Source organism: Gossypium arboreum, chromosome 12 (genome assembly GCF_025698485.1).
Source record: "Gossypium arboreum isolate Shixiya-1 chromosome 12, ASM2569848v2, whole genome shotgun sequence".
In the NCBI taxonomy this organism is placed as follows: Eukaryota; Viridiplantae; Streptophyta; class Magnoliopsida; order Malvales; family Malvaceae; genus Gossypium; species Gossypium arboreum.
The window spans coordinates 89392425-89409159 of record NC_069081.1 but is presented as its reverse complement, the minus strand read 5'-3'; the positions used below and the strand labels follow the sequence as shown (position 1 = coordinate 89409159).

The 16735-nt window shown below is 34.7% G+C and overlaps 1 protein-coding gene across 1 annotated transcript; it reads right to left on the bottom strand.

Annotated features, from left to right (window-relative positions):
- Window positions 1–11462: 11462 nt before the first annotated feature.
- On the bottom strand, window positions 11463–16007 carry LOC108462035 (uncharacterized). Its single transcript, XM_053023627.1, has 6 exons — window positions 15956–16007; window positions 15645–15894; window positions 14107–14299; window positions 13766–13830; window positions 12677–12887; window positions 11463–11875 (listed from the first exon to the last, which is right to left on the bottom strand). The coding sequence occupies exons 1-6, from the start codon at window positions 16005–16007 to the stop codon at window positions 11510–11512; spliced, it is 1137 nt and encodes a 378-aa protein (XP_052879587.1). The 3' UTR covers window positions 11463–11509.
- Window positions 16008–16735: the final 728 nt, after the last annotated feature.

Here is a 16735-nt window from a genome sequence, read left to right as displayed (position 1 = left end):
GGGTTACTGCTTTGGCTACAAGTTCAAACGTTCCATAATGGCCTGAATCCTTCGACTCGGCAAATGATTGATGCAGCTGCTAGAGGAACTATCAATAATAAGACACCTAAGGTGGCTTACGAATTTATTGAGGAGATGTCACTGAATAACTATCAGTGGCAAGTTATAAGAACAAAGTCGACGAAAGCAGCCGGTGTCTTCAACCTCGACGTAGTTACTATGCTATCTAACCAAGTAGAATGCTTAAATAAAAAGATTGATGGTTTATGTAGTTCTACTCAGGTACATCCAGTAATGAGATGCGATTCGAATAGAGGAGGAGCATGTATAGAGTATCAATCTTTCAACCCTGGCATCGAGGAGGAACAAGTCCAATACATGGGTAACAATAACTCTAGATCCCAAAATAACCCATACAGTAACACTTATAATGCAGGTTGGAAGAACCATCCCAATTTCTCGTAGGGCGGTCAAGGAAATCAAAGGCCACAACATCCTCAGGGTTTTCAATAACCACCCTAGCAATAGTAAAAGAAGCCGAACCTTGAAGAGATACTCTCAAAGTTTATATCGGTGTTAGAAACTCGTTTTTAGAATACCGAGACAGCACTTAAAAATCAACAAGTGTCGATCCAAGGGCTTGAAACTCAAATAGGCCAGCTATCCAAACTAATCTTCGAACAACCACAAGGTAGCTTCCCAAGTAATACTGAACCTAACCCAAGAGAACAGCTCAACGCAATTAATGTTCAAGATGAAGAAGGATTCATTGAGCCTGAGCCAGAACCGAGGCAAGAAACTATGGTGAGCAGAGGTCAAGGTGAGGTAGGTCATAATAAAAACAAATCAGTGAATATCGAATATAAACCTCGTGTGCCATACCCCAACGCGACAAGGAAAGACTGCTCAAATAAACAATTTAGTAAATTCCTTAAACTCTTAAAAAAATTACACATTAACTTACTGTTTATTGAAGCTCTATCACAGATGCCAAACGTAATGAAATTTTTAAAAGAGCTTTTAGCAAATAAGCGGAAGTTGGACAAGGTGTCGTATGTGGAGCTAAACGCGGTTTGCTCAGCTATTCTGCAGAATAAGCCACCTAACAAATTAAAAGATCCAGGGAGTTTTACAATTCCTTGCTTAATTGGTAGTTTAGATGTTAATAATGCATTAGCTGATTTAGGGGCTAGTATTAATGTTATGCCCTACAAAATGTTCAAACAATTAGGGCTTGGGAAACCCAAACAGACTAGGATGAGCATTCAATTAGAAGATAAAACTATAAGATTTCCTAGGGGTATTATTGAAGATGTGCTAGTTAAAATCGATAAATTTATATTTCCCATTAACTTCATTGTTTTCGACATAGAGGAGGATAGCAACACTCCTTTCATTCTAGAAAGGCCCTTTTTAGCAACTGCTAGAACAATTATTGATGTTGGCACAGGTGAGCTCACACTTCGTGTGAGAGACGAAACAATCACCCTTCAAGCTCGTAATTCTGGCAACACATCAGAAATAGAAGGAAATGAGTCTGAAAGAAGTACATGAGCCATTCTCAAGAAATAGTAGAGGACCTATTCATGAAGATCGAAGGCTACAAATCGAAAAGCTAGATGAATGGCGAACGCATAAACCAAGAACACACGATAAATCAAAACTACACCAGAACAAGCTCAATACCTTCCCAAATCAACTTAAGGTTAGAGATAAAGTTTCATTAGATGTCGCAGATCCTCACATTATCTCTACCAAACCGAATGAAGAAATCCCTCTTACGGTACTTGGCATTTTCCCATCCGGTACAGTTGAGGTAAGTCATCCCAAGTTCGGCACTTTTAAGGTAAACAACACCCGTCTAAAACCTTATTTTGATGAGAATGATAGCAGGAATGAGGAGTACAAACTCCTCGAACCACTATGACCATTCAATGGAGAGGTAAGTCGAGCTTAGACTAAAAATAAACGCTTCTCGAGAGGCAACCCTAGCACTAACTGTATTAACTTCTTTTGATTTTAGTGTTTAACACCTAACTTACTAACGGAGCTCTTGAATACAGGTTTACCACACAGACACGGCCAAGCACACGGGCGTGCTTAGGGTCGTGTGAAAATAAGACAAAAATTTCCCCAACACGGGCTAGGATAAATTGCCACGACCGTGTGACATGGCTGTGGGTGAACCTGCCAAAACAACACGGGTGTTCGACACGCCCGTGCCTGAAAACCGTGGCCAAACCTGCCAAATTAACACAGACGTATGACACACCCGTGTCAACACCCGTGGTCGAACCTGTTAAATTCACATGGGTGTGGGCCTACATATACGAGTGTGGGAGAAGCGAACGAAGCCAGACACGGTCGTACGACACGGCTGTGTGTACCCACACGTCCAAGGAACACGGGCGTGGGGGAAATTATCAGACGCGCCCAAATTCAAAAATAGCGAGTCACACGGGCAAAAATTAGGGAACACGGGCGTGTTCCCTGGCCGTGTGCCCCAAAATATATAAACAGGTTGCACTATTCATTGTCTTCTTCACCCAAAAAACCCTAACCCTAGCTGCTGTAAGTCCACACGCCTTCCTCACCACGCCCGTGCGTTGCTTCCAACTTCATTCTCGACGCCTAATTTCTCTCTTTTAGCGTTTATTTACTCTTTTCACTTCTATTTTACTTATTTCTAATGCTTATTATCAAAATAATCATCATTTTTCTCATACTATTTTCATTTTGCTCATTATTATCATTTACTTTGCATTCTTGGGTTATTTATCATACATTTCATGTTGAATCAAGTTATTACGCAAACCTTATTCTATTGTCATACCCATGCCATTACTATGCTTATTCTCATGCTATTACCTTGCTAATGTCCCAAAATTATGGTATCAAATTGATTATTTTGGTTAAGTTTGGTTAGTATTAGTAGTTTTGGCTGAAATTGTTAGTTCAAAGTTCATGGCTTTCTCCTTTTCAGATTCGTTTACCTACTATTATTCTTCTTCCTTTTGCAGGTATACAAAGTCGTCTTCACGTGGTAAAAAGGTTTACGTCCTTGCTTCAAAGAAAAGGAAGGGATCGTCATCTTCCTCGGGTCTTACCGCAAAAATTCGCCACCCTTTCCTGCAATTCCCCATCGAGCCCCAAGAAAAACTCTTCCAAATACTCCGGGCCCAACCTTTAATTGCAGCCCACTGCATCGACTGGGCTGTAGTAGAACAAGTTCAGTTGGCTGATGCGATTCGGGCCCTCCTAACCACCGACCGTTGGGAGATTATCTTTGGGATCATCGAGCCTACATATCTCGAGCTCACAATGGAACTATGCTCAATGTTTTATCTTCAGACCGTAATGACAAACTACGATGATCTCGACACGGTCCAATTCTGCCTAGGTGGATTAGTCCGCCAGCTAAGTGTCCCAGAATTCGGTACTGCACTAGACTTATATACGGAGGAGTTTAAGGAGGAGAATGACTTACATGCTCTCAACTGCCACAACCATTGTTCTCCTTCACGGTGCTGGGATACACTAGTACCAGGTTCGGCCACCTACAATCCTAGCCGCTCTAAGGCATCGGCTCCCCCTCCATCTCTGAGGTACCTACACGCTATTTTGGCTCACAAGTTAACAGGAAGGCGAGACAGCACTGGCGTCGTCAACACTCATGATGCCTACTTTCTATGGTGTATGCCACACGGGCACGTCATCGACCTTACCTATTTCATTGCCCTTGCAATTCAGCACCAGACAGAGCGGCATAGGAAGGGGGTCATCTCCAATGGCCCTTATGTTATTCGGTTGGCTCGACACTTCGGGCTCCTCAACACCGCGGCCCAAGAATCATCATTGACCCTCATTGGTCAGATGTCTCCATAAGGCATCTCGAGCATGCTAAGCATGAGAATGATCGAAAAGCACCGAGGAACCTACCCTCCTCAATATCGTCTTGCCCAATCTACCGAGTAGGAGGCCTCCAAGGACATTACAGATAATGTCCCTCCACAGCCCGAGTACCCACCGTCTCAGCCACTACCACCCTCTCGTCCAGTTCATGCGGCAGCTTCATATGCTGACATCTCTGAGCACCTCACTCGATTCAAGTAGCAGTATTTTCAATGATTTGACAACATTGATGCTACTCTACAGCAGATTTGTCAGCACCTCCACATCTTATCACCAGTCCCACCTCGCGAACCATCCAGCGATGAAGATGTTTAAAAATATTTATTTATTATTTTATGTTTTTAATTTTTATTAAAACTATTTTTTTATTAGATTTTATAATTTTATTTTATAATTATCAATTTCGGTTATTTCATTAAGAGTAATTATTCTTATTTATACCCCCTAAAAAGTTTCTGATCCTATCCCAATTATATAGAGCTCCTAAGCTCATCATCACATAGGAACTAAAAACTCCACCGGGAAAGGTTCTCCAGGACTACCATGTCCTGCTCGACCACGACCATAGCTACCACTAGATATAATATTCTTTTGACGCAGGACTTATGGACTAATGAACCTCTACCACTGCCAGAGTATCCTCCTCCACCCTTACATTGATTATTCTCCAAAACTCCAGTTCAAGGAAATTCATTCATCACTCAGGAAGTTTCACTTCTCTCCCTATCTTATTTTTATATTCTTATATCTATCTTTGTACATTGAGGGCAATGTACATCTTAAGCGTGAGGGGGTATCCATTTCACAATCAGAAAAATCCCTGAATGATTGCGTTGTTCTCTTGAAAAGCTCTCATATCATGTTTAGGATAAATTTTGATTGATTTATGACTTTTATTGATATATCTTGAATTAAAACATAGGCATTTATGCATTTATTGTTTAAACTTTAAGACATTAGGGAATCAAGCATGATAAGTTGATTTTTGAAGAATTAAAATCTTTTAGGTTGTTACCCTAATTTTAGGTATTATCTTGAGTTGGAATTCACAAGTTTAAACATCAAAAAGCCATAATTTTTGTGAGATCTTGAGCTTTTAGAGCATCTATTAATTCTTTCATGCTCACTTTCATTATGAGTGCGTCAGTATTGAATTGTCATTCTAGAACTTGCTTGATTATGCATGTCAAGACCACACTATTTGATTTGATATGTCAAGATGATAGAGGCACTTAGGATTAACCCACTCATGCCATGAAAAGCCTACCTCCACGATTAACCCTTAGTAAACCCCGTTGAGCTAACAAGTCATTTCTTGTATTACCCTTAATATTAACCCTTAACCCATTATTGTTGAAATCCCCTAAATTAATTTGATCCCTATTTTTGTCGAGATTTGAATTGAAATGGTTGCTTAACTATGTTTTATTCTATTTTGTAAGTTGACTTATTCTTAAAAAAAAATTGTATACATATTAGTAGTAGTAATCTTCTGAGCTAAAGAAGTTAAATTCCATATTCTAAGAAAAGTTCTGTTGTACGCAATTGATGACTAGCCATTTTTCTAGCCAGGTAATTTTTCAAATCAATCTCGATTCTAACCCTTTCTCTCAGCTTGTGACCACACCTTCTAACCAAAAGCCACATTACAACCCTCTAAAAACCTTTTGATTGATGTTTCATCTCAATTTATAGTGGTGGAGATTTGATTTTCATGCAAGCCTATGGTAATGACTTTTCATTATTGACTATTGAGTGCTTCATTTATTTTTCTTAAACACCTCGAGTGATTTGAGTGAATCTTTAGTAAAGATGTGAAACTCTTTGACATTTTGAATCAAAGGTAATTACTTAGATGAGGGGAGACACCTATATTTTCATGATAAAATGCTCAACTTGGAATGTTTGAAACTTTGATGTTCTTTCAGTTGAATTCTCAATGTATGATTACTTATGGATTATTTTGAGATATTATCGATAGAGATTATAATTTAAGAAGAATTTATTTTGATTATGAGTTGAGAATTTTGCTTGAGGATAAGCAAATGCTTAAGTGTGGGGGTATTTGATAAATTGTAATTTATACATATTTTTACCCCATGCTTAACACATTTTATGGATGATTTTTCCTTAGAATTGGTGAATTCGATGCTCCTAATACCGTAATTTCATGTTTTATACTTAGAAGAGCATAGGAGAGCGAAAGGAACGAGAAATAGGCCAAAAACGGAGAAAATGGGCCAAAGTACGAAATCAACACGGCCTAGACTCCCTCACACGGGCAGACCACACAGCCGTGTCAATTTGGCAGAATCGAAGCATAACTCACACGGGTAGAATACATGCCCGTGCCATTCTAACAGGCTCAAGCACTACCTGCACACGGGCGTGTCACACGAGCGAATCCCTGCCGAGCCCAAATTAAGTCCAATTCGGAAAAGGCTAATTTTGAGGGTTCTTAGGCATTCCAAAGCCTATAAATACGACCTAAAGGAGGAAGAAAAGGGGAAGGTACAGAGAGGAAGAAAGGAATTACTCGAAGAAAGCCGATTGATCCATCTTAGAAGTCGAATTCTTCATCGAGACTGAAGATCTCCCCTCAATTTCCCTTCAGGATTTTTGGGTTTTCTTTATATTTTGTATTCATTATTCTTATGAGATGTTTTTCTTTTTAGTTATGAACTAAATCCTCTAAATACCTAAGGGGAATGAAACCTAAGACGGATCTTGTTATTATTTTTTGAATTGTATGATAAATATTTGACTTGTTCTTAATTATGTGTTCTTAATTCTTGTTTTGATATTCCAAGATATTGATTCAAGTTAAGCTCTTATTCAGAGGAGGAATAGACCCTGTCTAAGAGTACAATTGTCATAATTAAGCGGAGTTGATTGCGCGCCTAGAGATAAGGTGACAAGATTTTACCAAATTAGGGTGAAACCTAATAAGGGGATCCATAGATAGAGTTAATGCAACCCTAAGGTGTTAATTAGAGAAAAGTTCAATTATTAAATCTAGGGATTTGACGTTATTAGTCTTGAATAGGGATAATAACATAACTTAGGGATCTCTACGGAACAAGTTAAATGAATAAATCGTCCGATTTGGAGTCAGAATAATAAGTGAAGTCTAGGTGGATTCCCTTATGTATTGTCTTAATTCAATCGTTTTCCAAAAGTAATCCCCCAATTCTATTTTCTGTGAATTCTTAGTTTAGTTAATTAAGTTAGTTAAAACAACCCCCTTTATTCTTAGGCTAGATAATAAAAAGACAGTCATTACTAGTACTTTTAGTTCATTTGGGTTTCTACAATCCGGTCTTGCTAAAACTGTACTGCTGTTCGATAGGTACACTTGCCTACATCGTGATAATAGTTAGTTTCAAGAATGATTAATTATAAGTTTATAAAACTTATCATACAAAATTGCGATCATCGATTCTAAAGTAAGGGTACCTGAACCAGCAAATTCCTCAATCTTCACCCATACAGGCTCATACAGCCCGAGTTCAGTTCAGGGGAATACATTTCCCTATGGCTATACGGAGATGAAAATCTCATGAAGACATAGGTACGGATGTATCTCGAAAACGATCCACTATCCTATACAGAGGTGAAGGTATCACGAATGAATAGTTTCTCACTCCCACTTAAAGGGTAAAATCGACCGATTTATACGATGCAATATGCAGAGATATACCAAAAGACTCAAATTGATAAAGCAAACATATTCTGACAAAGACAACACAAATGACGAATGAAATGCAACGAAGGGATCGTAAATTTAAATCAGATTATCAATTTTCGACAAAAAGACAAGAAATAATCAACCAGTGGCTTGACTCTCTAAAAAAAAAGGTTCCCCAACAAAGTTGCCAAGCTGTCGAAACTATTTTTTTTGAAAAACAAAGGGTCGACTTTGATTTTGAAAACAAAAACAAACGTGGGAGTCACCACCAATCATTTTTTTATGAGGTATGATCAGATCACCTTGTAATTTGATCATTTTAATAAGAAGTTTGATTCATTAAAACGATGATTTTGGTCTACAAAATCCAGAAAACAGGTTTGGGAGTCGGTTACGTACGAGGAAGGATTAGCACCCTCGTAACGCCCGAAATTGGTACCTAGTTGATTAATTAATGTCTTAGTGTCTAGGATTGAGAATTTGAAAAGATTTTAAAAATACGAACTTTTGTTAAAATATTATTTAATTGAAATTTTTTTGAGAAAAGGGTGTATTTTACGTTAATCGAGAAAAAGAATTACGTCTCATAAGTTAGGACACAATATCTTAAATCCTCGAAACGAGAATAAACACCTAAAAATTTATTTTAAAAGACATTCAATTATCTCGGCATTAGAAAGAAATCGTATTCCATAAGTTAGAACACGATCTTTTCGTAATTCTCGAGATTATTTTTTAAAAATTTTAAAACGTTCGTTTGTTCAGATTTGTCGAGAAAATCGAAACCCCTTAAGTTAGAGTACAATTTTTTTTGAAATAAAAAACGTGGAATGTTGCTTATTTTAAAGAGCGCGATTGTATGTGTCAAGATTAATGTAACACCAATTGTAAATAAATCACGATGATAACATGCGTAATAAAATAAATGCGTAAATAATTAATAAAAAGACGAGCATAAAATAAAGGAATTAACATAACAAACGAGATGATTAAAGAAAAAAGAGAAAAAACTAAAAACTAAAAATAGTAAATAATTACGTAAATAAATGATATATAAACGACTTGAGAAATAATAATATTAATAAGTATAAAAATAATAAAGTTTGAAATTAAAAGAAAAATTATATAAATAACAAGTAATAAGCATAATATTAGTAACAAAAGTAAATAATCTAAATGTGAAATTATAAGAGTATATAAGTAAGTACAATAAAATGATAAAATAAATATATTTACGAGAAAACATTAGGTAAACAAACAAAAGAAATATAATAATAATAATAATAATACAATGTTAAATTAATTAATTTAAAATTAAAATAGCAAAAATAACCAAAAAAAAGACTAAAATTGAACTCAAAATAGAAATTTGGGGCAAATCTGAAATAAAAAGGAAAGGGGATGACCTATCCGAACACGCGAATAACATGGAGGGACTAAAAGGGGAATTCTCCCTTCTCTCCAAAACGACGTCTTTCCCATGAGGACTAAAATGTGATCGAAATAAAGCATGGGGTAAACATTAAAAATAAAGAAAAACCTAATTGCGAAATGATTAAAAAGCGGAAGGGCTAAAGGTGCAATTAGCCCTTCCGTAAAAAACACGCGGATCCTAAGGCTGGAGCGGATTGGGTCTTGGGTTAAGGCTCAAAATGACGTTGTTTTGGGCGTTTGAGGCCGATCCCAAACAGACGTCGTTTTGGAGGCCTATATAAGTAAAAAAAAAATTAAAATATTTTCAATCTTTCCCATTTCACCAAAAAAAAAACTGAAAACCCCCCTCAAATTCTCTCAAACCACTCTCCTCTCCTGCCATGGCTCCGGCCAAGCGCCGCCACACCGGTCGCCAGTAAGCCCAAAAGTCGCCCTTTTTTCCGGTGAAGTCAAAAAAAGGAAAGTTTTCTCTTCTTTAAAACTCTTTTTAGTATATATATATATATATATAAATGGTTTTAAAAAAAAGAAAATAAAGAGATATATGTGTATATAAATAGTTTCGAAAAAGAAAATGAAAAAGAAAATTGACCTTGGGACATTAGCTTTGTTTTTTTTTCTCTTCTTCAACTGCCTGTTTTTTTGTTTATTATTTTAATGCTTCGAATCACTTTTTTTTTGTATCCAAGAATGTCCGAAAATTTACATTGGTTTTTGGCTTGGCTTATATAGCCATTTTACAAGATTTCCATTTAATTTTTTATGTCTACTGTTTTTTCTTCTTTTAATCCTTTCAGGTGGTTGTGCATGTGAAGGGTGGTGCTGACGCAACAGTGGCAGTGGCAGCAGTCTTGGCAATGGCTAGGGGCGGCAGACCTAGGTGCAGCGCACCTAAGGTTTAGAATTTTGTTTTTTCTGTTTTGGGTTTGGGCTACACTTAAGGGTGTGCAAAATTCGGGTAAAACTGAATTAATTCAGTCGGGAGTCGGTTAATAATTTTTTGAGTTTTCGATTAACGGTCAATTCAGTTCAAAACTGGTCTGTTAACCGAATTTTTTCAGTTTAACTGAAAAAATTAATAAATAAAATTATAATATATAAATAGCCCACTATTCACTCAAACCCAATCCAATATAAACCGAAATACCCAATCTAATATATATTAACCCAAGTACCCAACCCAACCCAATCATAAAAATTACAAATAATTTAATAAATAAAAATAAAAATCTAAAACTAAAACTAAAAATAAAAATAAAAAACATATAATTTTATACAAATAATTCGATTAATTCGGTTAATTTGGTTAATTTGGTTAATTTGGGTAATTCGATTAATTCGGTTAATTCGGTTAATTTTATACTTATTTTAACCAAAAATTAAAAAAAATATAATTTTCAGTTAATTCGGTTAACCGACCGAATTAACAGAAAAATTTTCGGTTCAGTTAACTTTTTTGAAAAATTTTCGGTTTGGTTAACGGTTAAAAATTTTGAAAGGTCGGTTAATTCGGTTAATGTTATTTCGAGTCGGTTAACCGATTAAACACCCCTAGCTGCACTGGGCTAGGGTTTGTAATTAAGTTTTGGGCTATTCGAGTTTGGGCTTGTGGTTTAATTTTGGGTTTGTAATACGACTGTTAATGTATTTATTTTGTTCTTATATTTTGGGTTTTTGGTGTTGGTTTGGGCCCTGGGCAAATGCTGCTTTCTACATATATCAAAGACAAACTTTATAAATAAATTGAAATATGTAAGCTACTTTATCCATTGGCTATGGGGAAACCTTGCCTTCTAAGGCATGGAGGGTTAAACTACAGTCCAAATTTCCTTTTTCAAAGATTGCAAATGAAAATACAATACAATCATAATTATAAATATATTAGCGTAATTATAAAATAAAATTAAATCAATATTGGGTAAAAATAAATTAAGAATCAAACTAAATTTACTAAATTAAAATTTACACATTATAACAATACATACTAAAAATGGAGACTCACAACTGACAATTATAACAAATATGTATAATAAAACTCCAACTTATCAATGTGACCAATACACACATGTTTATAGTTTAATTTACATGTTTTGAAAATCCGTCACATAATATTTATATTAACATTTAACGCCTAAATTGAAAGCTATATTATTTGATACAACACTAATACTTTAAAAACTTAATTAATACGTCCCATTTAGTAATCAATTTAGAATATGTGGGATAATTTAAAGCCCTTCAAATAATGCACCGTTTATAAATTAATAGACTTAAAATCCGTACATTCATCTCATGGTTTTTTTTTTATCATAATCGTATTTAAAGTATTACTTATATCACCTTTGAAATCTATCTTGTATTTAATCTAATTTGGACAATTCCATAATGATTAACTTAATCGAATGTATTAGTACATTAATTATCAACTAATTAACAATGTGAATGAAAATTAACCAAAAAAAAAAAAAGAGGTGTCTATTGATTGGTTTCATTTAGCTTATTCCAATATACATTCCCCCAATTCTCCACTTGCTTATCTACGTTGTCTATTTTGTCCATAGAAGCTTGAATAGCTTGAGGTTCATATGGAGGAGGCAACTCACATGGAGGCTTATGGCTTGGTGACTTCACCAAGGATTGAAACAATAACTCCTTCCAAACACCTTTTTGCTTGCACGCCGTTGATTCGACACATATCCTTCGAGCTTTCGAAGGTACCGTCGGTTTGTACTTCAATAGCTTTGAGTATTCGTTCAACAAGTGAAACATGTAATCGTATACATTCCGCATCGTTAGAATCTCTTCGATGAATTTGCTCCCTGCCTTCCCTATGTCCTGTGCCTGCAAGTTCATGGAGTGAAAGTCAAATTATTGTTGTTCATATTTTCCTATCAATGGGGCGGTCGATGTTGGTTTCGGATTCATCAATCTAAATAGATCCAATTTGGGTAAGTTGACAGAGTGAAGATTGATATTTTCTTTCATATAGACCTAATAATAGAGCAATTTGAATTGCTTTTGGATTGCATCAATTTGGACATAGTCAATTTGAGTTTAAATTTTTTTTCCATTTTGGTTTTAATTATTTTGGATTTGTTAATCAGGTTTTTCAAATCAATTATCTAGCTTCAATCAATAAATATTAGGTTTTGTGGTAAGTCACATTGCATTCCCAAAAAAAGAAAACATATTCAAACCTTGGAAACAACCGTGCTAGGAGGGACAACCACAAACCTTAAACATGAACGATAAAAGAGACATAGAAAATATAAAAAAAAGACAAGTTTCTAGATTTAGGTCATTTCAAGTTTAGGTATTTTTTTTATTCAAACTTGACAGATTTGAATTGTTAACTTGTTAAAGTTAAATTTAGTACGATCATATTGAAATTCAAGTTAGGATATGTGTAGCATTACTTCTAGCTATCAAAAAACACTTTTTAAACAAAATGCTTTTACCTTCCAAAAATGCTTTTCCAGTCAAACGAAGAAATTGATTACGAAGTGCTTTTCAAAAGCACTGATCAAGAAAAGCACTTCACAACCGCAATAACAAGAATTGTGTCTTCAAGCTTGAGTTAGAATTGACAAGTCTATATAAATACAAAAATAACAAATTAATCATGATGATTTGATTAAATACCTGTTGAGTGTGATTATTGCCCCATTCAACGGCGAACTTAAGGTCTCTGCATTTGTCTTGGCGGCGTATGGGCCAATAATGCTGCATTGGCACCATGCTTCTCGAGAAAAAATCAAAGTATCGGGGCTTTATCATCAATGTCATGCTATCACATGCTAGTATGTATTTCTTACTTACGGACCACGTTGATCCTTCTATATAAATCTTGTATCTTTCCATCATACAACAACAATAAAAAATCAAGTTAATTACACTATACAGATTGGATTTTAAATTAGTCTTTGAACTTTAAAAAGCTCTAACTTATTTCTCAAAGAATATAATCGTATCAATTATATTATTCCATTAGTCTAATCGTTAGTTTGGACATTAAATGTAAGTTTGAATACATAAATTAAATTATAAACACGTATATACCTACTGCATAAAGGCCCTTGTACTATAAGACAGATTGCATTTTGTCCCATCTAATCAAAAAATGGGCAAATTAATCCTTATACATTAAATCAAAGAGCAAATAGGTCCTTTTTGTTAAAAACTTCATCCATTTCTACTATTAAAAAAGTTGGTCCTTATACATCACTATAAGGTACATGTAGTATGCTACGTGTAATTGTCTGGTTATTTTGTCAAACACGCCAATTTTTAATAGTAGAAATGGATGATTTTTTTAATAGAAAGGACCAATATGCTCTTTGGTCTAACGCCTATTTTCTAGTAAATGTGATAAAATGCAATTTGACTCCTAGTACAGAGGTCTTCATGGTGGTTTTACCTAATGTGTTAAAAATGACATTGTCTTTTTTTCTTCTAAATCAAAGTTGTTCATGCAATAGGTATACATGTATTTAAATTTTGATCCATGTGTTTAAAATATGCTCCATGTTAGACCCGACCTAGCATTTAACGTCCAAGCTAACTTTAGGCGAATAGAAAGAATTAAGTAATACGATATTAATATTTTGAGAACTCAAGTAGAATATTTTTAACGCTCAAGAATCAATTTAGAATTTGAGCTATTAGTTGAGGATGGTTGGTGCAATAAACCCAATTTTCATGAGGAAGAAAAGAAAAGTTTGGCATATATACCTGTAGGTGCATTGATCTTCCAATTTAGAATTATTGAACCCTTCATCAACTACTTTACTCCAATTCTGAAATTCAAAACAAATAAATAATAGTTACAAAAACCCATTTCAACAAATCTATTATATGTCTCCCAAACTATGGGTCAATATCTAAACTGGTCTCCCCAAACTTCAAAAACATTTCATTAAGTCATCAAAGTATAAGTATCACATCACTCAAGTCTTTCCATCAACTTAGCTATTAACTTGTTTGTTAAATGACAACTCAACTACTTTGATAACTCAATTAAAACGTTTTGAAGCTCGAGAATCAATCTGATTTTGAGTAAATTAATCGATTACCTTGTAATAGAGTCGAACATTCCAGTCATATTGATCTGAAAGGTTACATTTCATAAGGTCAAGCCTATTTTTAGCAACGTGAGGGTTACCCTTCCAAAAGGCATAAGGTTCCCTTTGTTCCCACTTGGTCCTCTTTCTCCCTTTCTTTATTGCCCTCAGCATGTCCTCCCATGGCATTATATTAACTTCCGCCCTGACAGAACAAAGTGGGTTAGCTGCTTAAATTTATTAGCAATTTTGTTACCAGGTTAATTCTACCCAACGTCCTCGAACTAATGTTTAGATTTTAAATTGGTCTGAATTATAAAGCGTTCTGATTGAGTCCTTAGAACATTAATGTTGTATAAATCAAGTTCTTCCCTCTAAACTTAGTTATTAAATGTTAGTTTGGATATGATGTGAAGATTTTGTAAAATCATGTGGATCAAACTAAAAACACGTATAACTATTATATAAACAGTTTAGATTTGATGTATTAAAAAAATATGCCAGGGCGGATGCTATAGGAGTCAGGTGCCTTGGCCCCTTCAAATATTTTTGGAAAATTCCATTACTCCCTGGAAAATTTTTGAAATTTTTAAATAAGTCCTGAATTTTTTTGAAAATCTCATTAGGCCTTTTGTTTTATTTAAATTTCATTTAACCCCCATAAAATTTTGTAAATTCTAATCAAGCTCTCAAAATATTTAAAATTTTAACTAAACCTTTTTTTTTTAAATTCTCGTTAGACCCTCTAGAACTTTTGAAAAATTTAACCAAGGCCCTCAAAACTTAATGCTAAGATCCGCCATTAGCCCAAGCTAGTGGAAAAGTTGACTGAATGACCTAATTGATACGATAGTGATACTTTGAAACTCAATTAGAAGGTTTAGAAATCCAAGACTGGTTTAAAATCCGGACACTATAGTTTGAAGACATTTAATGTAATTAACTATTTGTTGTTAGTAATATGTGTAGTACAAAGGGCTAATATAACTTTTAGTCCTAGAACTTGGTAATTAAGTCTACTTTGGTACCTATACTTTTCTTTAGTCCAATTTAATACCTAAACTTGACAATTAAGGTCCATTTTAATCCATGAACTTAGATTCCATCAAGATTTGATGATGTAACAACCTACGAATATGCCACATCATCATATTTTTAGATGTGCCAAGTTCAAAAATCAAAATGAACCTAATTGTCAAGTTCAAATACCAAAGTGAACAAAAAAATGTCCAAGTGACAAAATAAACCTAACTGCCAAGTTCAGATACTAAAAGTTATATTAACCCGTATTAATCCTTGAACTTGGAAATATGTCATGTTTTGGTACATAAACTTAGCAATTAAGGTCCATTTTGATCTTGAACTTAAATTCCATCAAAATTTGATGATATGTGCCACATCAAACTTTTACATTGCTAAGTTCAGGAACCAAAACAAACCTAATTCCCAAGTTCAAATACCAAAGTGAATCAGAAAAAGTATAGGTACCAAAATAAACCTAACTACCAAGTTCAAGGAAAAAAATATATTAACCCATAATAGAATTTTACCATCCCCAGAAGGTCCAATCAGGGAAGACAATGTCCAAAGTTTCCTCGGATCCACAATAATGAAACAACGGTGGTGCTAATGTAGAATTAGGACCCTGGTAATCACTTCTCATGATCTTCGTCTCATCTCCACTGTAGAACAATAGGTCCAAATCTGGTACTTTACCAGGGTATAACCTTAAAAGTTGCAAAATGCCCCATTTGGTAAACACATCCCTTGTTTGATATGGTCTGGTATATTTTTCAACATAAACATTGCCCCCAACAATGACAAGTCTAAAATGTGCACTTGCCTTTCCCCTTTCAATCATGTCTTCGGTAATGCCTGATGTTTTCCACTGTTGTAAATCTTGGTGGATCCATCGGAAATAGTCTGGGCAAGTCTCGGTTGATGATTCGTCGGGTTCAAAGACCGACGGGTACTTGTTCGGGCATTTTTTTCCTTGTAAAGCTGCGATGGAGCAATTGAGAGGGAATTCAACCCTTTCGTGGGGCTTTTTGTTACTTCTTGAGGTGAAACTCATATGGGCTAATGGAGAACCTTGTATGATAGGCTTGGGGAGAAAAAACAAGGAAAAAGTGATGCATTAATCTTCTTGTATTTTAAGTGTAAATTTTGATCCGAACCCAAAATTCAACTCAACTCGATTTAATTATAAAAAGTCAGCACCTTAAAAATAAATAGACTTAAACCTAAAATGACCCAAAACTCAAAATGACTTGTAAAGTAATCCTAAACAACAGCTAAATCAAGAGCTTTAGCTTCTTTTTATCTCGTCCCAAAACAAAATCATTCAAATTAAGTTTTTTAGCTCTTGAATAAATGAAAAAAAAAAGCATTTTTGGACCCTTCAAAAAAACTAGTAATGCAATTTAAGCTTGTTTAACCCAAAACTTTTAACCTTAGCTGCTCTAAAATTTTATAATTTTATGTCCCAAAAACAATTTCTAACTTTGCCCTCCTAAACTTGAAAACCAAACATGATCAACTTGAATTCAAATTAATTGAACTAGAATTTTTTTTAAAAAAAGTCAAACAATCCAAAACCGTTCGACTCAAACTTAAATTGCCTTTAACTTAAACCAACCTA